Source organism: Cladophialophora yegresii (assembly GCF_000585515.1).
Source record: "Cladophialophora yegresii CBS 114405 chromosome Unknown aczIN-supercont1.7, whole genome shotgun sequence".
Classification (NCBI taxonomy): Eukaryota; Fungi; Ascomycota; class Eurotiomycetes; order Chaetothyriales; family Herpotrichiellaceae; genus Cladophialophora; species Cladophialophora yegresii.
Window position 1 is genome coordinate 97,555 of NW_006913051.1, and position 27,956 is coordinate 125,510.

Below are 27,956 nucleotides of genomic sequence, written 5' to 3' on the forward strand. Positions count from 1 at the left end.
AAACTACTCTCGCCAATTCTTCTCTTTCTCAAACGTCCACACTCTAATTGCTACACATCGCAAGTCTCGTCAAGATGTCCGGTATTCAGCCTGTGGCGGTCTACGCCATGCGAGTCCCTCCAGGCGACATCATGGTCCCTGCCGTCCCCGAGTTTGCAGCTATGGTGAGGCACACATTCTGCTTCCCATTGCACGGATGTGGTCATGCTAACTTCGCCCAAAGTTCCGTGTGACGATGGCTGCCATCGATCCAAGCGCAGAGCCAGAACTCGAAGATCCAGACGACAAGCGTCCGCCGCGAGCGACCCTGAAGCTGGTCCGCGTTCCCGATGATATGCTCGATGATGATGATGAGTCGGATGACGAAGACTTTGACCTCGACGACGATGAAGACGATGACGACGAGGATGAGGACGAAGAAGTCAACGGTGGTCCCAGCGAGAAGAAGTCCAAAACGAAAACTATGGACGAGGACGCGGACATGGAAGATGAGGACGAGGATGAGGATGAAGACGACGATGCGGAAGCCATCGCACAGCTGGCCAAGATCATGAAGCTTGCTAAGGGCAAAGGGAAGGCCAAGGCTGTGGATGGCGAGGATGATGCTGATGACGAGGACGATTCGGACGATGAGTCCCTTGAAATGGACGAGGTTGTCATCTGCACCCTTGACCCAGAGAAGGTATGGCGCGCGCCTCTCGAGCCGGGAATTGCATGCTAATGTACACAGAACTTCCAGCAAACTCTCGATTTCGTTGTTGGTGAAGGCGAAAAGGTCTTCTTCAAGGTCTCTGGTACGCACACTGTTCACCTCACTGGCAACTACGTGATTCCTCAGGACGATGGTTCCGCTTCCCTGTATGATGAAGATGATGAAGGAGAGGACTACGATCTGTCACCTGATGAGGATGAGCTCGATGCGCTTGAAGACGCCGACGAAGAGTCTGACGCTCTTGATGACCTTGATGACCCACGCATCGCCGAAGTCGACTCAGAGGAAGAAGAAGCACTCAACGTCGTCAAGGGCACTGGTAAGGGCAAGAATAAGCGTCCCGCCGTTGACGAAGACGAAGATGAAGGCGACAACCTCGACGATATCATGGCCAAGTCTCTCAAGAAAGATGACAAGCTCGAACAGACCGCAGCTGCAACTACCAACGGCGAAGCAGCTAAGAAGCTCAGCAAAGCCGAGAAGAAGCGTCTGAAGAAGCTCAAAAAGAATGACGGTGAAGCCGTTTCCGTCGATGCCAATACTTCCGAGGGGAAGAAGGAAGCTGCACAGACCAATGGAGATTCGGAGAAGAAAGTCCAGTTTGCAAAGAATCTTGTGCAAGGCCCAACTCCGTCGGCTACCCCTGCAGCCAAGTCTGACAGCAAGCCTTCGGCGGGCAGCAAAGAGAAGTCTGCCTCGGTTGGGGTGAAGGACATTCAAGGCGTCACCGTCGATGACCGCAAGATCGGGAATGGTCCAGCCGCAAAGAAGGGCAGCCGCTTGGAGATGCGCTACATTGGCAAACTCGACAATGGCTCTGTCTTCGATAGCAATAAGTCCGGCAAGCCTTTCAGCTTCAAACTTGGTGCTGGTGAGGTCATCAAAGGATGGGACATCGGGCTCCAGGGCATCCAGGTTGGTGGTGAGCGGAGGTTGATCATTCCGGCTCATCTGGCGTATGGCAACAAGGCTTTGCCTGGCATCCCTAAGAACAGCAAATTGACTTTCGACATTAAGTGCCTGGCCGTGAAATGAGTATGACCTGCCTGCAGCCGAGGAGTCTGTGGTACCCAATTGGTATAGCAAGTGTTGCTGCCATCAAGTCCTCATCGGCCTGCCGGAGACTACAGGTGAGAGACTGAAGGGCCGTCTTCGAAGAAGGTTTTCGAAGTTTGGTCTGCAACATTCAAGGTATGGCGTTCAACGGATCATCAAGAAAAGTTCATTGCGATTCTACGAGGGACGAGGGCAGTGCGAAGACCCTCTTATGCTCGAGTGAGCTGAGCATATTTTCAGCGAGGAGCTTGAGATACCCCAATCTGTACTTGTACATAGACCTGGCACTGAAGGCGTGCTTGATCATACGAGCTGGAGGAAATGTAATCAAATGCATGGAAACACTCTTCGCACAAGCTCATTTCAGCCGGTAGCTCTTGCCGTCCACTGAGGCTTTTACTGTTTCTCCTGAGATATGCTTGCGTGATAATGATAGTGCTCGCTACGTTTGATGCAGTGTCGAGCAAGTCACATCCTCAGGCCGGGCCTAGGTACATGGAAGAGCATAATAAACCGATTGGAAATCACGAGTCAGCCATAGTATAAAGTGAGGGAGCTCCAGTCACCAGTATATTAGACGGCAGACAATGTCAGCGAAGCTGGCTCGGCGCCAGAAGTGCAATACAAAGTGGACCCTTGATCGAACACGGTACTGGGGGGTCTGATACCTGCTGATGATTCCTCGGCAGAAGTGAAATTTTTGCACAAGGAAGAGCAGGAACAGATCATAGAGGCACAGTCAATCCAGTTGCAAGATAAATCCTTGTCATTTCCAGCGATTGTAATACACCGGGTGAAAGCCTCTGAAGCCGTCTAATACACACACACTGGCTCATGTGTTGGTACAATTGCGCATCCCCTGCGCCAATGGCCTGAAGCTGCTTCGAGTGTCTTGCTTTTTGAAGCACTCTCATGACAGCTCGCTCGTGACGTTGGAGAACTCGCCCTTCTCGAGTTTGGTTTGCCAGAAGATGGGGTTCGTGTCGGAAAAGCCGTGCTTGACCCAGCCATCCTCCTTCACGTGGTAGAGGTTGATGTAGCCGCCGGAGTAAGCATCTCTGTGTGTAGCCGCCAGGATACTGCGCCTGCCCAATTCAAGAGCCTCGTCATCTTCCAGATCATATTTGTAAAGGGCATCCAGCACGCCGTAGGCGAATGTCTGACCAGACCCCACGCAGAAAAGGTTACCGGCCAGCCTCGTTCCATCTGAGTCTATGTAATACAGCGCAGGCCCTTCTTGGGGTGTTACACCGGTAATCATTGTGCCCATCGAAAGTCCCATGCCCTTGTACGAGTAGACGAGGTTTGCCAGAATCTTGGAGGCCGCTGCCACAGAAATCCGTCGCTTGTGGTGGAGCTCATGCAGCCGACACTGTACACCGAGATAAGCCAACCAGTATTGGCAGTCCTAGTTACTGTCAATGGACGTGATAGATGAACCGCGGGTGTTGACCTACAGCAGCTCCTCCAGCCATGGTTCCTAGCAACATGGGGTTGATCTCTATGACCTTCTTGACTGTCTGTGAAGCAATCCAATTGCCGGCCGTAGCTCTTGAATCGGTTGCGACGATGATTCCTCCCTTGAATCTGAAAGCTAGCGTTGTCGTGCCGTGGGCAATCTTGATCGGGCAATTGGGGTTGGAGTGATCGTCTGCGGTCGCGCGCAGGAAAGCAGAAGGCCGAGGGATAGGTGGTAGGGCAAATTTGAGGGACAAAGGAGGTACTGTCTCGCAGAAGTCATTCTGATCGTCTGAGTTGACGCCTTCGTTGGCAAAGGGAGATTGGGCGTATTGAGCAACGAGGGTGTCCATGATTACAAGCTGCAGGGCTAGAAAACGAGGCCTCGGCGGGTTATTGTGATTGAGTCAATGAATGGCCCAGGAATAGAAGGAAGAATCGGTGTTGGTACAGAAACAGGAAGGGAAGAAACAAGTGGCTGCTGCAAGGCAGGAAGAGATGATGGAAGTGATTGACTGCGATGCGAAGCTCAGGTTGCTGATGATTCGCGTCGCCTGATGGCGCCTGAATGTTGCCGGAACGCAGTCACGTGGGTAATACGGTGGTGCGCAGTTCCTCAGCAAGGGTTGTCGTGTCCTCTCACACCCTGTTTATTTCGGACTCGCGTTCCTCTCATGTGCATCACACGAATACAGCGTCCGCCATATTTCGAGCGTTGGAGTCGTAGACTTCAGTAGAGATGATGAGATACATGCACAGCTGGATGACCAACCACCAGAACTACGTCCGTCATGTACTTCTTTCAATCAGACAGCGAGCACAAACGCGCAGCGCCACCAAGAAACCACCACTGCTCGAAGACTCCGTACGACTTCGCCTGTTATAACCTGTCAATATTCCAAGCACATGCCGATGCAACATACTCAGCTATTGGCATCGTTCATGCTCACCGGACGGTGTTGCATGTGGTACAATGCACCTCAAGGCTGCGTTGGCCCGTTGACTGGCTACGCAGGACAATCAGGCCCCCAAAGACGCCAGCCAGTGGCTATGGGATCACCGGCAGCCAAAGGTACTGCTTGCTTCCGATATTCGTACAGTCGTCCGTGTCCGCATAACTGCATAACCGTTCTCCTCGACTTGCCTTTCACAGCTGGACGCAAATGGCGGCAGGATCAGTGGTCCACAGCTATACACCGGCCTCTAGCATCCGACCAATCGGGATACCAGCATCTAAAGCAGAACCTCTACACCTTGCTGCGGCTGCGGCTGCGGCTCAGCCCAGCAACGTGCACCGGACATGCTGTTGAATGCTATCGAGGTAGGCGATCGTAAGCCAACGCTACCGGCGATCCGTAGACGAATTCAGTACAAGGACATGGATATAGTGAAGAGATACGATAGGTAAGCCAGTTGTACTGCTTGACAATGTTCTCCTCCTCCAAGCTCTCACTGCTCTTGAGCCTCATTTCGCTGGCCCTTCCGAAATCACCCCTCTGACCGTTCGAAGATGGAAAGTAACAGCCAATGTCCAAGGTTCCCGACCTCTTTCTCAGAACGAATTGCCGCATATCTCACACACAGGGGCCATCTGGACTTCACCTCAGAAGAGCACGTCGTTCTAGAGGAGAACATTCACCGCGAGTGACATGCCACAACGAACTATTTCCAGAGGAGAATGAGACCAGGCGGTCTTCTGTACCATGGCGGTATACCAGACCAGGCGGTGAAGACGCTCTGGAACCGGAGATACTACGCAACGAAAACAAGGTATAAACCATTCTACTACCGGCAACCGTCGTTTGCGTCCCCGTTGCGCTTCTTGCCAGCATTCTGTTAGGCCTGGTATATATGTAAGTTCTCTTTGTTGACCTTACTCAAGCTGCATGCGGTCTCCTGCTTTTAGGGAACCGAGACATGCTTTGACACTGCCCAGGTACAAGATCGAGCCCGTCAGGAACTTGTTTGAGCCACCAAGCGCCGAGTTGCAAGGGCAGGGCTTCGTCCTCGTCAACTTCTCTGCGAGTACGTTCGCAAGATGGCGAGCACCTACTGGGGGCCATAGTGACACTATGCAGCCTCTTTCAGCCTCTCACTCTTTGCTCTCCACATCTCGCGCAAGTTGCTCGAAGCATCCGAAAAAGCACAGTATCTGCGGCTACCCACTTCATTTCAGATGAGTCTTTTGGTTGGGATTCTGGTTGCCTCTGCTCAACAACTGAGGTCCTATCTTTGGTATCTTGTCCGTGCACGGCGAGTTTCTAGCATTTCACCACTATTACATTGTGTTGCTTCTATGATGCTCCTGAGCTTCTTTCTAGCTAGAGGCGTTTTCATCGCCGATACAGTGCTGCATTACACAACATCGACAATCGAATTCGACCAGATATTGATTCCGCCACAGCCTGTTCAGGAGCTGGGCCGAGGCCTATCCGAATTCTGCTTGAAATTCAATAGGACAAATTTAGGATTGCCTTGTTCGGTGGGCCAGGACGCGACACAAACAGATCCCAATGCAATTTCCGAGATGATGGAGACAAGTCGACTCCTTCACGACACATCTCAGGTCTCGCAAATCCAAATCACGTCTGTAGATGAACTCAGCCAGGCTCGACTGTCTTACCTTATGCTTGAACAGCAGACAATCAGTCTTAATACAGATTATAATGCCTCGACGCTGGGAATTCCTACCAATTGTCGGGTAGTAAACCCTCCAAGCTGTGGAATGGTGCTTTGGAATGACTAGTACGGTCTCCAGGTTGCGGCGAATCATAGCTTTTGCCAAATTTCCCTGATCGCTTCTCTGTTCGCGTCGATAGGCTGACAAAGAGACGCAGCTATACCAATTCTACCTGCACGGACATGTTTCACGGCACTTTGCAAGTGTTTCTCTGCTCCTATATTCGTGCCATAGAGCCCCAAGACGGAGTTAACAGGATAAAGGCATCGGCTGCTGACGAGAAGGTTCAGGGGTAAGCCACCAAGTTTCAGCACCAGTGCAAACGAATCGAGATCGCCGGATGCCTATCGCTCGTTCTTGTAGGTCATGCTCCAGCATAGTCCATATCGGAGGATCGAGAACTGCGCACTGCGATGTCTCAACCGGTCCTGTTTCTTATGACCACGATACTCCAATTACTGGACAGTGCCGACCGCAGTCCCGACAATTCTAGGATGTATAACCCGGCTCCAAACTTGATGTACTCCTTTTCCAACGAGTCAGGCTTGAAAAGCATCTATAACATGGTCGGCTACACCGACTTCAACAGCTTCGATATGAGCATCCTACCCTTTTCCGATGCTCAGTTGGTGAATCCTTTCTACATGGGCATTGCTGTGCGTACGTCGACGACGAGTGGGCAGTTTATGCCCGGCAGCCAAATGGTACAAAACAACACAAACATCACTTTTCTTGCAAACGACGTCGTGGATTTTGTCCTCGATCGCGCTGTCGTTTCGTACGACGGTCGTCACTCGCAGGAACCACCACAGATGCGTTTCTCCAGGAGTTTGGAAGTCTTTACTCGACCAAAGTTCTGTCAACCATTGGCGGCTACACTTCGCCCAGAATGTGCCTCGCCGAACAACAGCGGCAACCCATCCTTTTATCGAAGGTGCCTATACCGCCGTTGGCTATATTGATTGCTTGGAGTCTGTGCTACCCGTTGCTAGGACTCCTACTGGCCTCGCAGGCGTATCGGACCTCGCGCGGCAATGTTCGCAACATCGCAGCGAAGCTGAGCCTCCTTGGGCTTTCATAAGCTGCGTTCCGGAGAAAGTCGTGGAGGGACGTCGAGTCGTGCGAGTACTGGGGGGCCGGATGTCAACGAAGCGCCTAAGCACGAAGCAAGGCGTGTTATCGTCGAGGGCAGTGCACGGTGGGGTTATGAATTTACCGTGATGCTGGAGGACTGGGCTGTTACAGCCAGCTGTAGTTCGGAAAAGTGATCACTGCAGTACCGAGAAAACTTGTCCAGCTCGTGCTTCACGCGAATCAACATTCTGGGTTTCCCTTTGAGCCTGTGCATGTGCTTTGATGCAACAAGCTTTCTTGGTTTCAATCTACTTGGGCACACAGGGCTTGGAACTTTCGATGCACAACATCTTGTTGATTTACTTATCGCCACAAATTACGGCGTCCACGGTGCGCCTCCCACCATCGACAGCCAAAAACGTTACTCGCTCGACAAGTAGCACGCAGACTATGGACCCTGCACAACATATTTCGTCAAGCGTGCCACACTGCTCAGGCACCAGCCAATGGAAATCAGTCAAGCATCGCCAACGCCTGTTGCAGTGAGCCGAACACCCTGTGCGCATGCTTCAACTGTCATGTGGCGTCACATGTATCCCTGTCTCCTGTGTTCGCCCCAAGGGTTGGATTGTCTCTGTGCAGCTCCACCCCGGCAGCTGAAAAGCAGCCTTATCCGGGAACACTGCAGCTGGTGTGGGTATTCGCTGCCAGTTGACGGAGTTCCTGACTATGCTGGACACTTCGTTGACACCCTCGAGGTTCCCCGTCGTTTAGCACTGCTTCCTCGGCAACAATGTGTTATGAACCTGGTCGCTACTCACGGCGCCACGATACCTTTTCCATTCAAGTGACGAGTTGAAACCGACCTATGTTGGTCTATCGGACTCGAACACTTGCCTAAAGCGTGCAAGTGCTACGGCCCATAGACGGCAATACGGAGCCTATGCGTAGGGCATATTCGACAAAGACGAGAGTGGTGACTTCTCTACCGTCGGCAACTGTGGCATGACTGGAGGGCCTCTTCAAGAGCAAGGGCCCTGAATGGTCCCCTATAAATGCCATGCCTGCCTCGCGGCTCCTTGTGTGATGTGGACACGTTCATTTGAATCAATATCGGTCTAACTCTCAGAACGGGCACGATGTTTGCGTCACTAATGATCCTTCTTGTTATCCTCCTGTCAGTTTCATCCAGCGATGCAGTGGGAGAGCAGAAGGCTTTCAAAAGTACCGAGACACAGGAGCCCAACCCAACCATCACTGCCAGTCTCAAAGCAATCTTCACCACTCTCAACCTTCGGAAAAGTACAACAGACTCGACGACGACGGTGATGCCTACTGCGATGGTACTTGTGCACTGGGGTTATGCAATTATTTCTACACTCCTGAGTCAACACCTAATCCGGATCGCACCCTAACAGCTGCACCCCCCATGGAGACGCAACTTTGTTGTACTGTGGGCTGTGGTGACGGCTGCGCAAAAGGGAAAGATTCCCTTGGCGGCCACATATCTCCCTTCCACTTCCAGATGGCGGTTGCATTGATCGGTCAGACTGTACCATCGCGACTCACGAACGCGGGACCACTTGGAGAGAGGATGGGTGTGGCGGCCGATTCTGCGGTGCCCCAACAGGCCAAGCGTTGGAACCATTGATCACCATCTATCCAACCTTGACACGAGCGACACATCATGGGGCAAAGTCTACCCATGTTTCCTCTATCTCTACCATTGCAGGCGAAGACCGGGCAGAAGCGTATCATGCTCTGGAACTCGCTGGGAACGATCAAGACACTCTGCCCATCATTGTGTCAGGAGTTTCTGGAGAGCCAGTCACAGCCCTTGCAGACATTGGCCTTACCTTGATGGAGAACTACGCCTCTTCAGGAATGCTTGAGGCGCTAGGCGTCTCGTCCACGTCTTCTCATACTGATCAGTGGCAGGCCATTGCGAAGCCGGACCAGCGTGTTGCGGCCCTTGGCAGACCAGTTTTCAGAGTGACCCCACACGCGAATGTGAGCTTGAACCTCCTAGCAGGGCCCAAAGACGCATCAAAACAGTTTGCCAGCGTGAACTTCAACGTCTTCGACTTGCCTTCGCCTTCTCAAGACGGAACCTTCGTGTGGCAACCGGAAGTGTTCCTCGGCGTGGCGTTTCTAAGGGACGCAACGGCGTCGAGGCTCGCGGAGGACTTCGCCGGAAATCCCGCACCTGAAGGTGTTGCTGTACTGGCAAGAGGGATGAAAACTTATGAATTTAGCTTTGATGCTGGAAAGCTAGCGGATGGAAAGCGGGCAGACAGGAAGAAAGATGAGTTGTGACTTTGAGAGGTTGGGTTTACGCTCCTTGGAACGTATGTTGAGGCCTTTCGATTGACAAGGACTGATGTAAGCTAGATAGCCACATTGCAGAGTTGCTAGGCTCGCTGATGAACCTGCTGGCCAGTCATACAGAACAGCTGGTTCCTTTTGATCAGTACAATGGATTTGTGTTCCCATGTCACAGCAACTCCTTCGTACGGAAGAGGAAGACAAGGCTGCAATGCCAAGCCACAGCCTCGTGGATCCCGATTGGGTGCAGCCGATCGATCGCGTTCAGGTCGCGCCTCAGTTTTGCTGTCGCATACCGAGTTGCGCAACGACGGCCTCCACAACTGTGAAAGCTCTAGTGCTGTTGAAGTCACCTCATCCGGATCTCCCCTTCACTACTGGTATGCGGCATGAATCAAATGATGAAAGACCCTGCAGCCGGAGTGCCGGCGCAGCTGGTGAGTTGCAAGATCCCACAACACTAGGGACATCACTGATCAATCCAATAGTTGCCGCATCTGCACCTCGTCTCCAAGTATCGCTATCCTATTACCAGCAACCCTGCTGTCGATACCATTGTTGGCTACCTTTTGGAAGCGCCGAAGATCGTGCGCGACCTTCAGCCGATGCAATGGCAGTTCATCGACACTCCTCCAGACGGCTCATTGATCCTCGAGTGGCAGCCGCTCGAATACCTGGGCACAAGCTATGCGAGTGATGGCTTCATCTGGGCAGATGTGGAACATGTGTACAAATCCGAAGTCAGGGGATATGTAGGTCGCATGTAAGGATGTTGCAGGCATGGCTAACGACGTTCCCACAGACTCTCGAAATGCTCCTGCAAAGAGCAGGCTACCGAGCATCCGGCGAGGCGATGGCGACTCACTGCAGGAGACGATACCGGCTTCTCCCAGGAAACCCAGCTCACGGACTGCCGAATCCTGATCCCAGTCTATGGCTGACGCACTACTCGAAAGCCTCAGCGCGCGACCATGTTCCTGCTGCGAGCATCCCAATTCTGCCGCACGTCCATGCGCTGATCCAGCAGCGCAGAATGATACAAAGCCAGGGCCAGTTGCCGCGAAAGGAATTCATGCTGCATGATCGATCAAACTGGCCCGTCATCCACCTCCCCCCGGGAGTTGCCAGAGCTGCTGCCCAGGGACAGATTCCTCCGGGTGCCGGCCACAGGAGAGGGGCGAGCATTGCGCAAGAAGCGACACTAGAAGAGGAGGAAGACGTCTCTCGTGGAGATCTGCTTGACTTCATGACGCCTCGGGACATCAGCCGCGTCCGATACGAACAACACCACGAATGGATGGAGGAGATTATCGAATCGCCATATCCGACATTGTCCATTATTCCCAGTGATCTTGGCTTCGGACGGAAAGGACAGCTTGAAGAGTTGACCAAAGATTTCTTCGACGCCCCTGTAACCGCGACGAGGGAGCCAAGCTCCGGTCCTCCACCGCGAGTGGGCAAGATGCCTTCTGGTCAGGCTGACGACTTCATCAAACGAGCTTCCGAGAAGCTGGTCGCAATGCAAGCGGAACTGGAAGAGATGAGGAAGAAGCACGCTCGACGGATGGAAAAGTTACGCCGCTCCACGACATTGACAACAGCGGAGAAAAAGCTGCGCATGGTGTCCAACATGCCAGAAAGACGGAGTATTTCCAAGGACACGACAAACGGGTCTTCTGAAGCTGCACCCCGTGACGCAATCGACGAGATCATGGGCACTGTAGAATTGAATATGGGTCAAAAGCTGACAAAAACTGCCACTGTAACACTCATATCGAAGGGTGGTTTGGAGGAGCAAAAGCAGATCAGTCCCTCTCCAGTTGCAACCTCCATCCCAGCTGTTCCTCGAGTTCAGAGTGCGGTCAACCCTGCCGTCTCTGTGGATACGTCGAGCCAACAGCACGTCCAGCCGCAGCCACCAACCAGCATTGCACAAGAGCCAAAACCTCCACACGAGGCGATATCTACTCCGCTGGGTGCATCACAGATGCCGAGTCAACCAGCACCCGCAGCTTCTGAAGGAGAAAGTCAGCCGTCTGCATCAGAACCCGGCCAACCTACTTTCGTGGAGCAGCCGCATCAGCCAGATGCCCATCCAGACAGTGATGGCCTTCCGCGACTGGATGATATTGGAACAGATGTCAACATGGAAGGTATGGTTGATCATGTTGACGGTACAGACCAGGGTGGAGATGAATGGGTAATGATCCGCGAGGACGGGGCTCAGGACGGGGCTCAGAACGACGGTATCCCGGAGATGCAACCAGAGGGGGAACAAGGTCATGTGCAACCCAGCGCCGAAGTTGCTCCCGAACACGCTAGCGGTCAGGATACGGACCTTCAACAGCTACCACAAGCTCAGCTCCACCAAGATGCGCAACTGAACACCCCTGATTTTGATATGGGAGGCGATTTCGACAATGTTGAGGTGGACACCGCTGGGGACGCGCTCGCCAGCTACGGCGACGACGAAGATCTCAATTTGGAAAATATGGAGGGCTCAGCTTTCGGCGATGCGTTCCATACGGAGGACGAAGAAATCTCGTAGGACGAGTTTGACTTGCTGTTCTAGGATTGTTTGATCGAGCTACGCTTTGAAGCCCATGGGCAGCACGTGCTGGCCTCGCGAAGTGTATCGGTACTGATTTTCTCAAAGTTGCTCGAATACGCCGTGGAAGAACATCCCACGTGCAAGTGCGACCTGTAAGAAGTCGAGGAAGCAACTCCGCTAGACAGAAATTTCTTCGGCTTCGGACCACTCATACAGTAATAGGTGGCTTGGTTTTACTCCTTGAATGGCCGTCTGTCTGCCATGCATTAGCCCTTTTCACTGCAGGCGAGAAAGATGATAATTGATTCCAGCTCCTGTGAAGCGACGCTGCCTGTGGCTTGATACCGCCTGCCGAACCCCGCGGGAACTTTATCCGGCTCCCCTCCTCGACGATGCTACGCACTCCGGCGCCAAGCAGCCTCTATGGCTTGGTTGATATGGGCAGGTACGGCATCACTCCTCTCCCGCACAGATACAACCACTCGGCTTACTGATCATGGGCGACCATCAATAGCAATGGCATCCGGTTCTCAATCACAGACCTGTCACCCTCATCGGCCCGTTCTTTACCAACAATCTACCAGGATCGTGAGGGCATCTCCTTGTTTGACGCGCAGTATTCTACCGGGGTCAAAGGGCCCATCCCACAGGAAACCGTTGATGAAGTGCTTATCTCATTGACGAAATTCAAGACTGCGTGCGCCGACTTTGGAGTTTTTGCGACCAATATCAGGGTCCTAGCCACCGAAGCTACAAGGACCGCGGAGAACTCGGCGGACTATCGCCGCCAGATAAAAGATGCAACGGATTGGGAGGTCGACATGCTGCCCAAGGAGGCCGAGGGAAGAATAGGTGCCCTGGGTGTGGCTAGCAGCTTCGCGACTGTCGAGGGGTTAGTCATGGATTTAGGAGGTATGGTCTGCCTGGCCCAACTGTTTGGCCCAACGCTGACTCTGCTGCGAAGGTGGAAGCACGCAAATCACCTGGATGGTCGCCAAAGACGGCCACATCCAAACCAGCTCGAAAGGCAGCATTTCATTTCCCTACGGTGCGGCAGCCATGACACGGCAACTGGCAGAACTGTCCAACTCGCCCCCGGGTCACCAAGGGCACCACAAGTCGCACTCTCCTGTCTTGTCTGCGCGCGACCTGCTCGCGGACAAGATGAAAGCCGAGTTCAGAAGCGCCTATGAAGACCTTGACCTTCCCGACACTTTACATCACAAAGCTGAACATGGTGGACTGACGTTGTATCTCTCGGGAGGCGGGTTTCGAGGATGGGGCTACTTGCTCATGTCTCAGCATCGCGTCTCGCCCTACCCGATTCCCATTATCAATGGCTTCTGTGTGGCGAAGCGCGAGTTTCAACAAACGGCCCACATCACCACTCTAGCAGCCGAAGAGTCTGTGTTTCGCATCTCGAAACGCCGCGCTGAGCAAGTGCCCGCAGTAGCATTTCTGGTCAATGTGCTCGTCGAGGCACTGCCGATGATCCAACAAGTCCGGTTCTGTCAAGGCGGAGTGCGCGAAGGATTCCTGTTCGACACCCTCGACGCTAGAACAAAAGCTCTTGATCCGCTTGAGGCGGCAACGGCACAGTACGGAACTTCCTCCGCAGCTGATCTCGCCGCTCTGTTGTGGGATGGGCTTCCGGGCGTCAACAATCTTGACCGGTCATTACCGCAAACCTTCACTCCATCTTTCGTGAGAGCTGTCGCAGACATGATGTATCTACACCTGCCGCTACCCAAAGAGACCCGCTCATTGTCAGCCCTACATGCGCCCATCACGGGAGTTCTTGCATCCGCCCACGGAGTTTCTCATGCAGATCGAGCCATTCTCGCCTTGGCGCTTTGCGGGCGGTGGAACGCCGATGTTCCGCCTCCACACGACAACTTCAAGGCCCGTCTCTACGCAGTCCTGACGCACCAGGAAGGCTTCTGGGCAAACTACCTTGGCGCGTTGGCCGGCCTGGTTGGCACAGTGTACCCTGCCGGCCATGTCGACGCGAAACATCCACGGCTGAAGTTCTCGGCACGCTGGGCAGATGGTCTGGGCAAGAAGGGGCTGAGTCAGGGTGTGGTCCTGACGCTGCACTGCCGGCGTGATGACTCGATGACCTGTTCGGTGGCGTTGAACTCGCTGGTCAATGAGATCGAGAAGGTGGGCAAGAAGAAGAATCGCGTTGGTGGAGAACACGGCTATGGAGTCCCGATCGAGGTTGAGATCGAGAGAGAATTGATCTAGGTTCGAGAAGACGACCATCCGGTCGAGTCTTGGAAAGAGTTATCACGTGTCACGTGCTTGTAAGAATGCAATAGAGTAGAGGCAGTCAGCAGTTTGTGGTTCCCGAGATGGCGATGATACAGACAGCGGAACGAGTAACTCGACATCTCGTCACAACATCTGGGTTCTCTTGCAAGATAGACTGAGCCAGGAAGGACTGCATGTCCAGAACCCCTGTTGGTGGTGGTGTGGGAGGGGGCAAACCCACAGTGACAAGCGTAGGGGATGTTAGGGTTAGTTGGGTCCGCTTGGCAGCAGTAGAGAGAGTAATCTCAATAGCAACTTGTTGACGAAGCGGCTAAATGATGGTCGCGCGCTGGTGGGTACGACATAGCCACTCCCGGGGCCACTGTCTGTGCCGTCCCCGTCTGGAGATAGGAAGGTCCATGTCTGACTTTGACGGTTAGTCTCGGTGTTTCGTCCATGTCTGCTAGCCACGCGAGCAACCTCAATGTGGCGCGTCCTTGGTGGCTAAGCGCACCGCACAGTCGAGTCGCCTTAGCCCACCTGCATGCTCCGAATCCTGCGAAGCCGAATTATAAGTTCCGTCACACGCAGTACGGGCTGCTCTGCTGATGTCGATTCACTCTTCAAGGTGCTCACAACTTGGATTTCAGCCACGCGACACCTCCAACACCAGCAGTTATCACCCCTCCGCATATTTGAGCGGCCCCATTAACAACCGCTAGTCCGGCACCTCCAGCAGCCGCACTCTGAGCAGTCGCAAAGATGCTGCCGGCCGCGACGTTTCCGATGCCTCCGTGGATGGTAGCCGCCAGGGTCCCTGTTTCGTTGAAACTGACTGAGCACACGACACGAAGAGGACGGGGAAAGTTCCAGACGAGGAGGACATGGTGCAAAGTCTGCTTGGGAAGGAGGGCACTTACCAGCTTGGACTCCGCCAGCCGTGAAACCCATAGCAGAGAGCACTGGCACAGAAGCGAGAGCCGGGGCAGCCATGAGAGCGACACCGGCGGTCCCGGCGACAGCGCAGGCGGCAACAGCCGGGTTTTCGGCCGTCCAGGCGGCAGCCTGTTCATTTGGCATGTGCGTCAGAAGCTGTGGCTTGTACTCCGTATGGCAGCGAAACTTACTGATGTTACAGCCTTGGGCCCGTGGTCTATGATCGCTTTCTTCGCAGTCGCTGCGCCAGAGGATGCATAGTTCAAGGCATGCTGACCAACGTCACGAACGTGGGAGGCAATATGAGACTCAGCAACCATGGTTGATGCCCTCTGGAAAGACATGCTGGCGGATCTCGGTTCCCATGTAGGTGTGAAGCGGTTGAAGTGCAGGTGAGTTGATTGAGAGCTGGGTTGCAGTAGTACAGGATAATAAGCCAAGACTTGGGCCCCCTTTTCCATGCGGGGTCAGCCGCGTCTTCTTAATGTCACGGCTGGGTGAGGTGAAAGTCGAAGTGAGAGCGGGAACTTTCATGCAAAGCGGTCTGAGCATATCTTGCGGTAGAGTCAAGTACGGAAAAGCTCACAGGCCTCGCGACAGCGGGAGTGTAGAAAACTAAACTAATGTGCTGCTGCTGCTACCACAATCCAGGCCAGCGACGCGTGAACTGCCCACACAATTTCTCAGCAGAGTACGTGGTTCAACAACAAACAAGAAACAAGGTTGATATCTACTGGTCCAGCACCAGCACCAGCATCGACTCGAGTAGGTCACAGTCCCTACCGCAGCAATCATGGACATCGACATCTCCGACATTCTCGCCGACGTCTCTCGCTCTCAGAACTACACATCCACATCCTCATCATCCCACCTTTACTCATCCAGCGACACCGACGCCTTCACCGACCATCAACTCCTAACTCGAGCATGGCAGTCCGAGCGCTGCGCCCCAGACCTGCTACCATACCCGACCGACCTAATGGCACGCGTCATGTCGCGGGTGCAGGCTCAAATATCGCGCATCGAGGATCTCGCCAGCGGGATGAGCGACGACTACACGATCAATGGCACCGCGAAGCAAGGCGGCATGCAGAACGCCAATCTCGTGCTCGCGATCTTACAGACCGATCTGTCGCGCACGCAGTTCCTTGTACGGAGCCTGCTACGCCAGAGGTTGGCAAAGATCACAAAGTACGCCACGTATTACCTTGCCGGGCATCTGGAGTCGGAGGGCAGAACAACCGCGACGATGTCTCAGTCTGAAGTGGCCTTCTTACGACATCATCAAGCGTTATTGGGCGAGCTGTATGACAACAGCTTTCTCAACGCGTTCCCGCAGGCTTTAAGGAGATTAGATGACTCGAGCGGTGGAGTGGCCATGGTTGAGGGGCCAGACGCAAGTAAGGCCGTGGTTGTGCGCTGTTTGACTGAAGGGACGTGGAGCAACGAGAGGGATATTGACGATGCGAGAGATGCGGGCCACGACGAGGGGGCGAATGTGGGCCTGAGGATGAGACGGAACGAGGTCTGGATGGTCAGATGGAGGGACGTCAAGAAGGGGGTCGAGCGAGGAGAGGTCGAGTTATTATGACGAGGGAGTTCTTCGAGATGATGAACGATAGGCTACGACGATCAGACTTACGAAACAAGAGCACCAACAATGTCCTGCAGGTCAATCACGGAGCAGGTTTCCGCCATACATTGGACGAAGCATATTCTCGACTGCCTACCCACACACGACCAGAGCCTCCGACTCTAACTGGCGAGTGAGCCTCTCATTCCTTCTCTAAGCTCCCGGCCTCGGCTGGTCCGCCCTGCTCCACCTCCATGACGCCTTCCTTCTCAGTCTCACCGCGCCTCCCTTCTTCATCCCTCCCGCCGTCTCCCTGCAGCCCGACGGAACTGTCCCCAATCGCGTCCGCCGGTATGCGGTAGTAATCCAAGAAATTGACGCACAGGGCATAGGTCCACGCGGCAATGAAGAAACAGACGGGAACGACAAACGCAAAGGGCGTCGAGTCACGCCAATCGGCCGTGGCTCCCAGGAGTGGTGGGACGGCAGCACCACCGCTGACACCGCCTAAAGTCATGTTAGTATCCGAGACAGCCGCAATCGCGGACAGTGGCCGGGAAGGAGAGAGAGAACATACCGACTATCCACCCGGCCGCCCTTTTCGTATGGCGTCCCTGGCCCCGAATCCCCAATGCCACAATCGTGGGAAAGCACACGCTTTCAAAGAAAAGCGTGAGCATGAACATGGCTATCCCGGTGTTTCGTCTCTCTGTGATTGCCGCACTGCAGAACGCGATGACCGAAGTCATGTAGAAGAGGAAGATGTATCGGGGGCGGATGAAGCGCATGAGAAAGGAGCCAGAGAAGCGACCGACGGCGAAACAGCCTTGCGCTCCGGCAAGGAGAGCGGCCCCAGTGGCGTCGCTGATATCGGAGATCTCAGTAAAGTAATTGATCGCATACCTGTGGTCGAAAGTGTGAACGCTGGGCTAGCAGAAGGCGGGTTGGGAGACGTACCCTGCCAAAGCGACTTGGGAGCCCACATAGCAGAACTGGGCGAACGCCGCATGGAATACCGTCTAGATGAGTGGCCGTATCAGCCAGAAGCAATCGAGACACAAGAACGCAGTCGAAAGGCACCCACATATTGTTTCCGAAAGGGTCTTTTGTTCCTGTCCTCGACCCCGCCATGCGTGACACTAACTTGATGCTCCATGTCCGCGTCCGTGACCTCAGGAATCGGCGAGATGTAGAAAACAAACGCCAGGATGAAGACAAAGATGGCGATCGCGAGGTACACCCACTGCACGTTCTTCAGGCTCTGGATGTCATCCTCGGTGTTCTTGAAGAAGGCGTAGCTGCCAAGGACGGGTCCGACGACCGTGCCCACGGCATTGAACGATTGAGCCAGATTAATGCGCAGTTCAGAATACTTGGGCGGACCGCACACGGCGATAAAGGGGTTTGCTGCCGTCTCGAGACTCCCTAGCCCACTTCCAATGATGAAGGTGGCACCGCAGAAGCCGCCAAAGGACCGCTTCAACCCGGCCGGCCACATGAGGAGCCCGCCGATGCCGTACAGCGTGAGCCCGAACATGAAGACGGCCTTGTAACTGTAATGGCGGAGAATCCAGTTCGCGTAGAACAGTGAGGCCAGCGGATAGGCGCCAAAGTACGCGGCTTGCAGGCCAGATGAGCGGGCGCGAGATATGCCCAGCACTCCTTGGAAGTGCTTGTTCAGGGTGTCGAGAAGGCCATACGCGAACCCCTGGGCAACAAGTCAGCTGGAAGAGAGGAGGTGGCGCGGCCTCTAACCTACCCAGAGAAAATAAAGCGTCGTCACGAGAATGATGGGCAGTAGCGACTGGCGCACGGAGAGTTCAGAAGCTTTTGTGACGGCATCATCTCGTACCTTCAGCGTGGTGTGTTTGAAAAGGCCTGATTTTCTCCTCCCCATTGTGCTGATAGGAATCACGCCGAGTAATGGCAAGGTCAGCGGCCAGAAATGTAGAGGTGCCTAGTACGTCAACGCGCAAGGCCATCAACAAGATATATAGGGTCAGTCACGCCCTGCCTCAGCCCAAACAGAAGAGCAACCAGGACAGACCCCGGCACGACGTTGCATTATAGCCTTTGAAGGCAGTCACATCAACGACGATTGGATTGTAGTCCATGACGTGGTTGGCCGAGCAATATGCGCGTGGATGTAGCATGGCGACGGGGTGTCTTTTGCTCGCACGGTGTGGAGAGAAAACGAGGAGAAGCGGAGGAATGATCTGCATACGATCTGCATTCATGGCATGCGGCATTCAAACTCGGGTCAACAGCCACCGATGCGATAGACCGCGGCAATGGATGCTATTGGGCATTCGGCGAGGTCGATAGAGAATAGGAATAACGTCGTGAAGGGTCAAATTTTTCACTTTGTTCTCCTTTTTCAAGCGCCAGTACCTCACCCAAAGATACGCCAAATCCCAGTCCGAGATGCTGGAGGAAATTTCGTTGCAGACTCCGACGCTAAATGGACTAGGCAAGACCAAAACCGAAGGGTATACCCATCCCACATTCCAAAAAGATCATATCGTCTTGGTTCATGAAGCCGTTTCGACATAGTTGGAGGGGAAGACCCCAGTACGACCATCTTCTGTGCGCCCCGTCCACCAATCAGACTTGCTCTCGGTCCGTTTCGTGATGGTTATGACATCTCCTTTCTTAAAACCGAGGTCTCCCTCCTGGTCGGGGTCGAAGGTGAACAAAGCAATCGCTTGGTCTGAACGTAACGCGCCGGTCTTCTGCTTGAAAATTGGTTTCGGAGCCGTTGGTCTATTGGGCCTATTGTCGGAATAGTTGTGGTCATTCTGCAGCGTGCTTGATCGACTGCGGTTGGAGAAGGTGTCGAAATTGCTGTTACTGTTGTTGCCGGTGTTAGTGCGGCCAGCGGGCGGACGATCGTAAACATCGTCAGCCCATGTATTGGCTCGTCGAGCCTGACTTGGACTATCGCGGTAGACGTAGTTATCGTCCGCCGAGCCCATGGTCGAAGAGCGGTTGTTGCGAACATTGGCACCATAAGCCTCGCCAGTTCTCCCTTCCCAAACAACGTCATCATGCTGGTCGTCGTATATTGGCATGTCGTTGTACATATTGTCGGCATAGGCCGCACCTGAGAATACCCGAGTGTTGAGTACTCTCATCAACGGATCTGCCGCAGGAGGAGGTCTGACAGCACCCTCCAAGAGTTGCCTCGCTGTGACTCGACCATTGTAGAGTTTCTCGTTCGCGTCTCGTCTCTCAATCAGGACGCTGCCCTCCAGACTGACACCTGCGAAAAGTCCCTTTGTTTTGCTGTACGAGAAGACGCCCGCGACGCCTTTTAAGCTGGCAGCACCAGCAGCCTCTGCATTTCGTCCAACTGGGCCGGCGGCAATGGAAACGTTCCCACCGAGAGTGACGGAGGCGGCTTGGGAGAAGGATCTGACGGCGTTGTAGTCATTAAGGATGAAAACGAAGTCGGTCAGTTCGAAGCCTATTTGACCACCAAAACCCCCTCCTGCAGTTGCAACGGCCGACGGAGCCGACCACGAGCCATCGGCAAGCCGTGCGACGACAACGCCGGAACCAAGTCGACCAGAACCGAGGAACCCAGCTTTGAAAACGGTCAAGACTGCTAGGCCCTACGATATGTCAGCTGCAGGTCAGCAAGGGTGAAAAGAGCATACCTTTGCATTTGCGAGGATCGATGGAGGGATCACTTTGTCCGGGCCGAAGCTTTGTCTGGGGTCGACGAAAGACGCCAGAATCTTGCCCGCTTTCTTACACTCGCCTGCAAATTGTGAGACCGGAGCAACAGAGGATCATCGCAGCTGACTTACTCCGCATGGAGGAGGGTAGCGGATTATTGATACCGAAAGGCATGTTGAGGGATTAAAGAGGCTGTCGAGGGATGTCAATTTTCGTTCAATTGGTCGCGTCGTTAGGCCCCGATCACAGCTCGTGGAAAGCGTATAAGCAGCGATGTCGAGATTGAGTGAAAGGCGGGAGTGAGAGTGACGGTAACGGAAGCCGGCGGGCTGAGTGTCGAGGCTCCCGAGTGATGAGTGTGGGGAGGCGTCGCAGTACCACCGTACCACGCAAGCAACAGATTGGTGAGATATTGAGTCCGCTTGCAATGGACTTTGCTCCACGCACGGAGAAGGCGAACTGATAAGGATAATATACACAGGCAGCACCCCACTGAAGCACAATTCACCAACTGCAGCTGCGGGAGGGAAGAGGTTCTTGACTGGGGAGAATTGGATGAGGCGGGACACGCTGCACTGCGTCGTCATTGTCTTGGCGTGTCGTTGCCGTGAGGCGCAGGCAGACCGAGCAGAAACAGCACAGGCAGCTTGCAAGGTGCTGTAGCAACTAATACAGTATCACGCTGCGTTCCGCCGTCACAACAAGGCTTCTCGTCCGTATCGACAGCTCCGGGGAGGCAGTATCGTCCGTTCACCGACACGGTTCGACCTGTCCTTCAACGTGGTCGAGACTGCGCTTAAGAGATAATGAGCCTCACAGTCCGGGGCAGCTAGCTCTGTTGCAATGGCGACGGTGAGAATCTGCGTCGTCGGCGACGAGGGATGTGGTAAGTCGAGCCTTATCACTTCTCTAGTGAAGGACACCTTCGTCAGCAACAGGATCCAAGCTGTCTTGCCGCAAATCACCATTCCTCCGACATTGGGAACCCCCGAGAATGTCACCACCACCATTGTTGACACGTCCGCCCTCCCACAAGACCGCGCGACTCTGGCCAGAGAGTTGAGGAAGTCGAATGTCATCCTGCTCGTCTACTCAGACCATTACAGTTATGAACGCGTTGCCCTGTTCTGGCTCCCCTACTTTCGATCCTTGGGTGTCAACCTCCCGGTGATACTGTGTGCGACCAAGTCTGACCTCGTCACAACCTCTACTCCGGCGCAGATAGTCGAGGAGGAAATGCTGCCGGTCATGTCAGAGTTCAAAGAGATTGACTCGTGTATACGGACTAGTGCTCGTGATCACTTCAATGTCAATGAAGCCTTCTTCCTCTGCCAGAAAGCAGTCACACATCCAATCGCTCCATTGTTTGACGCGAAAGAGTCCCAACTCAAGCCTGCTGCTGTGGCGGCATTGCTTCGCATATTCTATCTCTGTGACAAGGATAAAGATGGCCTCCTCAATGACAGGGAGATGGAAGATTTCCAGCTCAAATGCTTTGACAAGGGCTTGAGCAACGAGGATCTGCAACACATCAAGGAGACCATCGATAACCACATCCCTTCTGCTGCTTCGGCCAAGGGAATTAGCTCTCAAGGCTTTTTGCTGCTCAACAAGTTGTATGCCGAGAAAGGCCGCCACGAAACCATCTGGGTCATTCTGCGGACTTTTCAGTATACCGATAGTCTGTCTCTCCAAGAATCGTTTCTCCATCCCAAGTTCGACGTGCCGGAATATGCCTCTGCAGAACTGTCTCCAGTGGGTTATCGCTTCCTGGTCGACCTGTTCCTCACTTCCGATCGCGATAATGACGGTGGTCTGAGGGACGAGGAATTGGCGTCTCTCTTCGCTCCTACTCCTGGCATCCCGCAATCGTGGGTTGACAATAATTTCCCTGCCTGCACTGTTCGAAACGATGCCGGTCACGTCACATTGCAGGGCTGGCTTGCGCAATGGTCCATGACCACCTTCATTTCACCGAAGACGACGCTGGAGTACCTCGCGTACCTTGGCTTCGAATCGCCTGATCGCTCCAATACCAGTACGACGGCCGCGCTGAAACTGACCAAGCCACGGAAGCGGAGAAGAAAGCCAGGCCGAGTTGGCCGGAACGTTCTACTTGCTCATGTTCTGGGTGCGCCTCAGTCGGGCAAGTCTGCCTTGCTAGACACACTGATAGGGCGGCCATTCAGCAATCTGTACCATCCCACAATTCAGCCGCGAGTAGCGGTGAATACAGTGGAGCTCCCTGGAGGACGACAATGCTACCTCATTCTGAAGGAATTGGGAGAATCCGAGGCCGCTGTGCTGGACAACAAGAGCAAATTGCTCGACCAATGCGACGTCATTGTTTACACCTATGACTCGGCAGACCCAGACTCCTTTGCATACATCCCCAACATTCGCAAGGCTTACCCTCACCTCGAAGATCTGCCTTCAGTCTACGTTGCACTCAAAGCTGATCTAGATCGAACAACGCAAAGAGCCGAGTATCAACCGGACGAGTATATTGCTACGATCCAGCGGATGCCCCAGGGTCCTCCTATTTCTACCAGTGTTACATGGCCTTCGATCCAAGAACTGTTCGTTACCATTGCTGAAGCTGGTCTCGAGCCAGCCACCGCATACCCACGACCTCTTGAAGACGAGGATAGTGGCCAGCTAATGAGATACGGCTTGGCGCTCGGCGTGGTTGTTTGTGCCGCTGCCGCAGCAGTGGTCGTGTGGAGGCGGTCGGCCAGTGCGGGAGGATGAAGCAGCACTCCTTGAATCCTTATTCCCTCGTCGAGTGAGCATAGTATCATCGAAAGACGAAGTGGTGATAGCGGGTCCCCAGCAGCATTGATTTCCCAACGAGTCTGTTTCCTAGCGAAATGATACCCACTTTTCAAACATTGACGACGTCTCTCTGACCTCTCACGCATTGCCGATTTGTACCTATTCTGTCATTGCGGATCCGTCAGGCCAATGGCCACGCATCATCTCATCCTTGATATATACAGAGCCTAAAGAAGCGATAAGGCTTCCGTCTTGCAACCTCAATACATCCAGGAGAATATCCGATGGAGACATAGAAAAGTCTCGCCCTTCCTCTTCAGGTCCGATAAAATAACAGAGACTCTCTCCTTCCGCCCATGACACTTGTCCACTCCACAGTGCTCACCAGTGACAGAAAGGGCGATCCGATCATCATCCACTCCGTCCACCACCTCCTCAAATATAGCTGCGCTAGCACTTGACACCCTGAGGAACAAGGACACGCTCACAATCGCCGCCCTATTCGACTCTACGCTCATCGAACCCCATCCAGAGCCATACACACCACACCCGCCAACATGCCCACCATCATCCCCCCCTCCGACAAAAAATACGTTTCCTCGCTCCTCTCGTCTCCACCCCAGCCTCACAACCCGGCCATCATGTCGACAATCACGACGCTAAACCTCCAAGACCACATCGAAGGCGGCCACTTTGTCGAAACAGACCGCGACCCGCTCCGCGTGCCAAACCCGTTCAAGTCCCATCCGCAACTTTCCGGCGCTACAGCCCAGGATGGTGACCCGGAGACCCGCAACGCGTCCACAACGATCTATTATCTCGTCACGCCGCGCAGTCCCGTCGGGCACTTCCACAGGAATCGCGCACGGACAGTGCATACCCTGCACTGGGGCCGTGCGCGGTACGTCGTCTTGCATGCCGATCGGGCGACTACTGCGTCTTCCGGGAAAGAAACGATATCCGCGAAAGTCGAGGTGGAGACGTTCGTCGTGGGCAAGGACCTCGCGCGTGGCGAAAGGTTGCAATGGATCGTGGAGGGAGGGAAGTTCAAGGCCTCGTTCTTACTGCCTGATGAGAGTGAGGATGGTGACGGGACCACAGCCAGCGAAAGCGAAAAGGGGTGTCTGATCAGTGAGACCGTGGTGCCCGGGTTTGAATATGCTGACCATGATTTCTTGACGGCGGAGGGGTTCGTCGAGAGTCTGGACGCGGAGGGGAGGGAGGAGTTGAAATGGTTGTTGAGGCAGGATCAGCGGGCGCGGTTGGAGGAGTTGAAATAGTTGGTAAGTCAGGACAAGCAGGGCGCTTCGACGAGGTGCTGAAGGCGATGGGGTCAACGTTAGGATGCAAGCATGGTAGCGGGCTGTGGTTGGGCACCTTCAATATGGGTACGACGCAGCACAGTGACACAAAGCAATGGAACGAGAGTTGCATCGGATGATAGTCGCTTGAGAGGCTTCAATGGTACAGATACGGTGTATAGGGGATATCGCTAGGATGAAAAATTGACGCTGCCCGACTCCAACTCCACTCCACCGAAGGAAAGTGGTTGAGTCATAAACCGTCGTCTTCTTTCCCGCTTCCGTCCGTTACCATGCCTCATCCGTCCCCCGAGCATTCCGTTGCGCTTTGTCCCTGTTCCTGAGCATCTGCCCCATCATAAAGTGATTGACATCCTCGTCCGCCCAATAACTCAAGTGACTTGCGATACTAGCTAGCAGAGACACGTCGAACATGCCCTCCTGGATATGGTAGTCGACTCGGCCATTGCTGTTGAGCGCGCGGACCTTGGCCTCTTCGCGCTTGAGTTTGCGAGCTCGTTCCTGCGATTGTCTGTACTCGGTCGAGCTACGAGCTTGAGCTTCGGCATCCGGACCTTCGGTGGTGGCTTGACGTTTTTGAAACCCAGCGTACAGAGTTTCAAGCTCGGAATCGATCAGCGTGGGTGCTTGCTCTGTTGACGGGGACAATTTGGCTGCGTCGGCCAGTTCTTGCTGTCTCTTCTCGTCGGCAACAGGCATGTCCATGTCAACTGCGGGTTGGGCTCCCTGTTTGGCTGCATCTGCAATTTTGGCCTTGTCCTGTGCTAAAGCCTGCTCTTCGCCAGTGATGCCGAGGCTTCTATTGATCAGCGTAGACGCAACACCGGAGGTCAGGTTGTACCAGCTCGACATAATCTGTTGACCTACTCGCTCGGAGATATTGGAGATACCCGGGGCGGCAAAGAGATTCTTCTTGGTGTATGGGATTGGCTGGGACTTGAGCTGCGCCATGGCTGGTGATATGAGCGGCTCTAGGCGGTAGGCTATAGGATCAGTAGGGTGGAAGATGTTGAACAACTCGCTGCATTTCGGGGACGAAGTCGTGATCGGTATGAGATCGGTCGGACTCTGGCCGGCATTGAGCTTCAACGTGGGATTATCGAATGGGTCGTTCTTCATCGGATCTGGATCGAATGGTGATGTAGGCACCGCCGTGGCCCCGAAAGCGCTGGCACCGAGTGACGGCCGGGCAGCGATCTTCCTACCCTTGAGCATCTGAAAGAGACCGACAGGCGAGCCAAGGGCGAAGAAATTCTCAACATCAAAGTCGAGTTTGAGGTCCTTCGATTCGATGCCGAGCTCGCGCGATGTCTTGCTCGAGACTCGTCTCGGACGCGTTTTCAGCTCCTCTTCCTGTCTGCACAGGATATCGAAGCATATGGCGCTACCGAGCGAGTGGCCACACAAGCTCACTTTCCCCGAGAAGCCTGTGCGTTGTTTGAACAGCCGATAGACTCGATTCGATTCTTGCTGCACAATCGAGGCAATGTGCTCTCTATACGCACTTTGGTAGAGGAGCACGTCCAATGCCAGATCGGTGATCAGGTTTCGCACCGCTGGAACGCCTTCCACGGTGATATCCTGCAGCGAGGGGTATTGATCTTCCAAGAAATCGTCAGCATCGCCAATGTCGAATTCCTGCCGGTTCTGCTTTAGACTTTGCTTCGGGAAATCCAGTCTGTGTCGCCAGCAGATGGGCAGCACCTGTACTCTGCAGTTCTTCGGGTCACCACTAAGTGCCTGGAGATCAGGAGCCGACTCATACACGGCCTTCATCGTCTTGCGTAGCATGTTGACATCATGGATGAAGTTGATGCTGTCAAGCCGCAATCCCAGTCGCTGACCAATACCGTGTGTCACGAGAACTAAGTGATCAATCTGTCTTGCCTGGTCTTCTCCGTCTTTCTCCCGAGCGTCTGCCATCTCACGTTCTTCTTGTTCTCGAGCCTCTTCCTCCTCGCCCATGTCGTTGGATTCCTCAGCATTAGGGAGGCCAGCCAGGGAGGATATTTGTCGCTCAAGTGCCGTGCGTCGTGGCTTCTCCGTCTCGTCCTTCTTCTTTGCTTGAAGCTTGTCCTGGCCAGGGTCGGGTTCGCCTTCCAAAGGTATTTTGGCAGACTTGCGTTTGTCTTTTGTGGCGGCAGGTTCTCCATCTTTCTGGTCAGCCTTCGGTGGGTCGCCCAATTTCTCTACCCAGCCTCGAACAACTTTAGTTCCCCCATAGCCGACGAATCTTCCGTAAACTGTGCTGCTCACTCGAGAGAGAAAGTCGTCCGTGGTCAGATATGCGACTGTATCGTCCTGATATGTCACTGTCGTGTTCATATGGATCCCGAAAAGTCGATATGTGTTTGGGCTGGTAGTTTGGCTATCGTCCTGCGATGGTGGCGACTTGCCCGAGGGCTGAGCCGGCGAGCCTTCTATAACCTCGGATCTAGGTCGTGCCCTAGGTTGAGAAGCTGCACGCGGCGATTGCAGATTGAGTCGCCTCCACGGACTCAGTTTCAGGTACCCTTCCTCAAGTTGGTTGGCGAGATTTTCGTCGCATGGTCTTAGGGGATTTTCTGCGTAGAACCAAGTACCTCTTCGAACTTCATACACCGGCCCCAGCCAATATGCGGGCAGCAGCTCCCGCTTCTCAATATCGACATCATACAGATAGTCTTCGTTCACTGGTACTTTGGTGCTCGCCGCGAGCTCAGCGCTTCCGCCTTTGCCTTGACTCTTCTGTGCAAGAGTCTGATATCGCTTTTCAATGTTGATCGAATCCGAGGCTGAGAAGGCAACCAGCCTTTTCGGTACTGGCGGTGGTTTGGCCTTTTCTTCGGCCGATAACTCTGGTGCAAAGGGCTTCCGCTTCGGCACATCGACGGCATAGTACCATCGAGCTTTTAGAGGAGGGCAGTCCTTAGGATATTTGGGTAGACTGCGAGGTCCCAGACTAAGAGTGTGGTCGAGCCCACTGGACTGCTTGAGAGCTGGAGATTTGTCCTTGGGCTTCTGGAGAGGTGACTTGGGCGGAGGTGTGCTGCTTCTACTCCAGGGGAATATCGTGCTCGCCAGAGAGGATTTGTTGGCTGCCTCCGCCATGCCCCTCCGGACAGCCCGTATCAGGGCCGGAAACCGATCCAATATGGTGGCATGTAATTGGCAGCCTTAAGCAGGATACGAGCGCGAGGCTGCACGGTCTTTGAGAGGGGACTCTGGAACACTCCCGCAAGATTGAAGCTCGCTTGATTACAGCGCGGAGCGGTTTGTGCGATTTTAGAGGTTGGCACCTTTCTGCTAGGGGCAGTTGAGATAATGATACAGAGAGAAATGGAAGAATGTTTGATGTTCGAGCCCAGATCAGAAGAAACAGGAGAATCAGCAGATTGAAGGTGCCAATGATGCAACTGGCGGGAAGGGAACGGATTAGGTGGCAGCCTTACCGACTAGCATCCTTAGCTTTGCGTGGCCTATTACATAACTCTCTAGCCTTGCCCGGCGTGGCCTGCGCCTGCACCTGCGCCCGCCAAGTCGCCCGAGTTGCTGCGCCGCAGTGCGTCATTTGGCGTCTG

General features: G+C 54.1%; 13 protein-coding genes across 13 annotated transcripts; 8 read left to right on the plus strand and 5 right to left on the minus strand.

Moving 5' to 3' along the window:
- Positions 1-74: 74 nt before the first annotated feature.
- A1O7_09166 (peptidylprolyl isomerase) lies at positions 75-1,747 on the plus strand (the record flags this gene model as incomplete). Its single annotated transcript, XM_007763155.1, has 3 exons — positions 75-164; positions 224-682; positions 731-1,747. 3 exons carry the CDS (start codon positions 75-77, stop codon positions 1,745-1,747), a joined length of 1,566 nt encoding a protein of 521 aa, XP_007761345.1.
- A 931-nt stretch (positions 1,748-2,678) lies between these two features.
- A1O7_09167 (proteasome component PRE2) lies at positions 2,679-3,579 on the minus strand (the record flags this gene model as incomplete). Its single annotated transcript, XM_007763156.1, has 2 exons — positions 2,679-3,176; positions 3,226-3,579. 2 exons carry the CDS (start codon positions 3,577-3,579, stop codon positions 2,679-2,681), a joined length of 852 nt encoding a protein of 283 aa, XP_007761346.1.
- Positions 3,580-5,309: 1,730 nt separating this feature from the next.
- Positions 5,310-5,924, plus strand: A1O7_09168 (uncharacterized protein; the record flags this gene model as incomplete). The annotated part of the gene is made up of 1 exon (XM_007763157.1): positions 5,310-5,924. A coding segment is annotated over one exon (615 nt), but the record flags the coding sequence as incomplete, so codon positions are not given.
- Positions 5,925-6,319: 395 nt separating this feature from the next.
- On the plus strand, positions 6,320-9,296 carry A1O7_09169 (uncharacterized protein; the record flags this gene model as incomplete). Its single annotated transcript, XM_007763158.1, has 3 exons — positions 6,320-6,566; positions 7,524-7,538; positions 8,506-9,296. 3 exons carry the CDS (start codon positions 6,320-6,322, stop codon positions 9,294-9,296), a joined length of 1,053 nt encoding a protein of 350 aa, XP_007761348.1.
- A 407-nt stretch (positions 9,297-9,703) lies between these two features.
- Positions 9,704-11,853, plus strand: A1O7_09170 (uncharacterized protein; the record flags this gene model as incomplete). Its single annotated transcript, XM_007763159.1, has 3 exons — positions 9,704-9,742; positions 9,794-10,057; positions 10,108-11,853. 3 exons carry the CDS (start codon positions 9,704-9,706, stop codon positions 11,851-11,853), a joined length of 2,049 nt encoding a protein of 682 aa, XP_007761349.1.
- A 395-nt stretch (positions 11,854-12,248) lies between these two features.
- On the plus strand, positions 12,249-14,103 carry A1O7_09171 (uncharacterized protein; the record flags this gene model as incomplete). The annotated part of the gene is made up of 3 exons (XM_007763160.1): positions 12,249-12,301; positions 12,371-12,768; positions 12,821-14,103. The coding sequence occupies 3 exons, from the start codon at positions 12,249-12,251 to the stop codon at positions 14,101-14,103; spliced, it is 1,734 nt and encodes a 577-aa protein (XP_007761350.1).
- Positions 14,104-14,741: 638 nt separating this feature from the next.
- On the minus strand, positions 14,742-15,365 carry A1O7_09172 (uncharacterized protein; the record flags this gene model as incomplete). Its single annotated transcript, XM_007763161.1, has 3 exons — positions 14,742-14,944; positions 15,030-15,174; positions 15,237-15,365. The coding sequence occupies 3 exons, from the start codon at positions 15,363-15,365 to the stop codon at positions 14,742-14,744; spliced, it is 477 nt and encodes a 158-aa protein (XP_007761351.1).
- A 473-nt stretch (positions 15,366-15,838) lies between these two features.
- On the plus strand, positions 15,839-16,636 carry A1O7_09173 (uncharacterized protein; the record flags this gene model as incomplete). Its single annotated transcript, XM_007763162.1, has 1 exon — positions 15,839-16,636. One exon carries the CDS (start codon positions 15,839-15,841, stop codon positions 16,634-16,636), a length of 798 nt encoding a protein of 265 aa, XP_007761352.1.
- A 184-nt stretch (positions 16,637-16,820) lies between these two features.
- Positions 16,821-18,515, minus strand: A1O7_09174 (MFS transporter, FHS family, L-fucose permease; the record flags this gene model as incomplete). Its single annotated transcript, XM_007763163.1, has 5 exons — positions 16,821-17,125; positions 17,196-17,521; positions 17,576-17,637; positions 17,703-18,326; positions 18,378-18,515. The coding sequence occupies 5 exons, from the start codon at positions 18,513-18,515 to the stop codon at positions 16,821-16,823; spliced, it is 1,455 nt and encodes a 484-aa protein (XP_007761353.1).
- Positions 18,516-19,149: 634 nt separating this feature from the next.
- A1O7_09175 (uncharacterized protein) lies at positions 19,150-20,473 on the minus strand (the record flags this gene model as incomplete). Its single annotated transcript, XM_007763164.1, has 3 exons — positions 19,150-20,232; positions 20,278-20,381; positions 20,431-20,473. The coding sequence occupies 3 exons, from the start codon at positions 20,471-20,473 to the stop codon at positions 19,150-19,152; spliced, it is 1,230 nt and encodes a 409-aa protein (XP_007761354.1).
- A 669-nt stretch (positions 20,474-21,142) lies between these two features.
- Positions 21,143-23,050, plus strand: A1O7_09176 (mitochondrial Rho GTPase 1; the record flags this gene model as incomplete). Its single annotated transcript, XM_007763165.1, has 1 exon — positions 21,143-23,050. One exon carries the CDS (start codon positions 21,143-21,145, stop codon positions 23,048-23,050), a length of 1,908 nt encoding a protein of 635 aa, XP_007761355.1.
- A 581-nt stretch (positions 23,051-23,631) lies between these two features.
- On the plus strand, positions 23,632-24,354 carry A1O7_09177 (uncharacterized protein; the record flags this gene model as incomplete). The annotated part of the gene is made up of 1 exon (XM_007763166.1): positions 23,632-24,354. One exon carries the CDS (start codon positions 23,632-23,634, stop codon positions 24,352-24,354), a length of 723 nt encoding a protein of 240 aa, XP_007761356.1.
- Positions 24,355-24,663: 309 nt separating this feature from the next.
- A1O7_09178 (uncharacterized protein) lies at positions 24,664-27,486 on the minus strand (the record flags this gene model as incomplete). Its single annotated transcript, XM_007763167.1, has 1 exon — positions 24,664-27,486. One exon carries the CDS (start codon positions 27,484-27,486, stop codon positions 24,664-24,666), a length of 2,823 nt encoding a protein of 940 aa, XP_007761357.1.
- Positions 27,487-27,956: the final 470 nt, after the last annotated feature.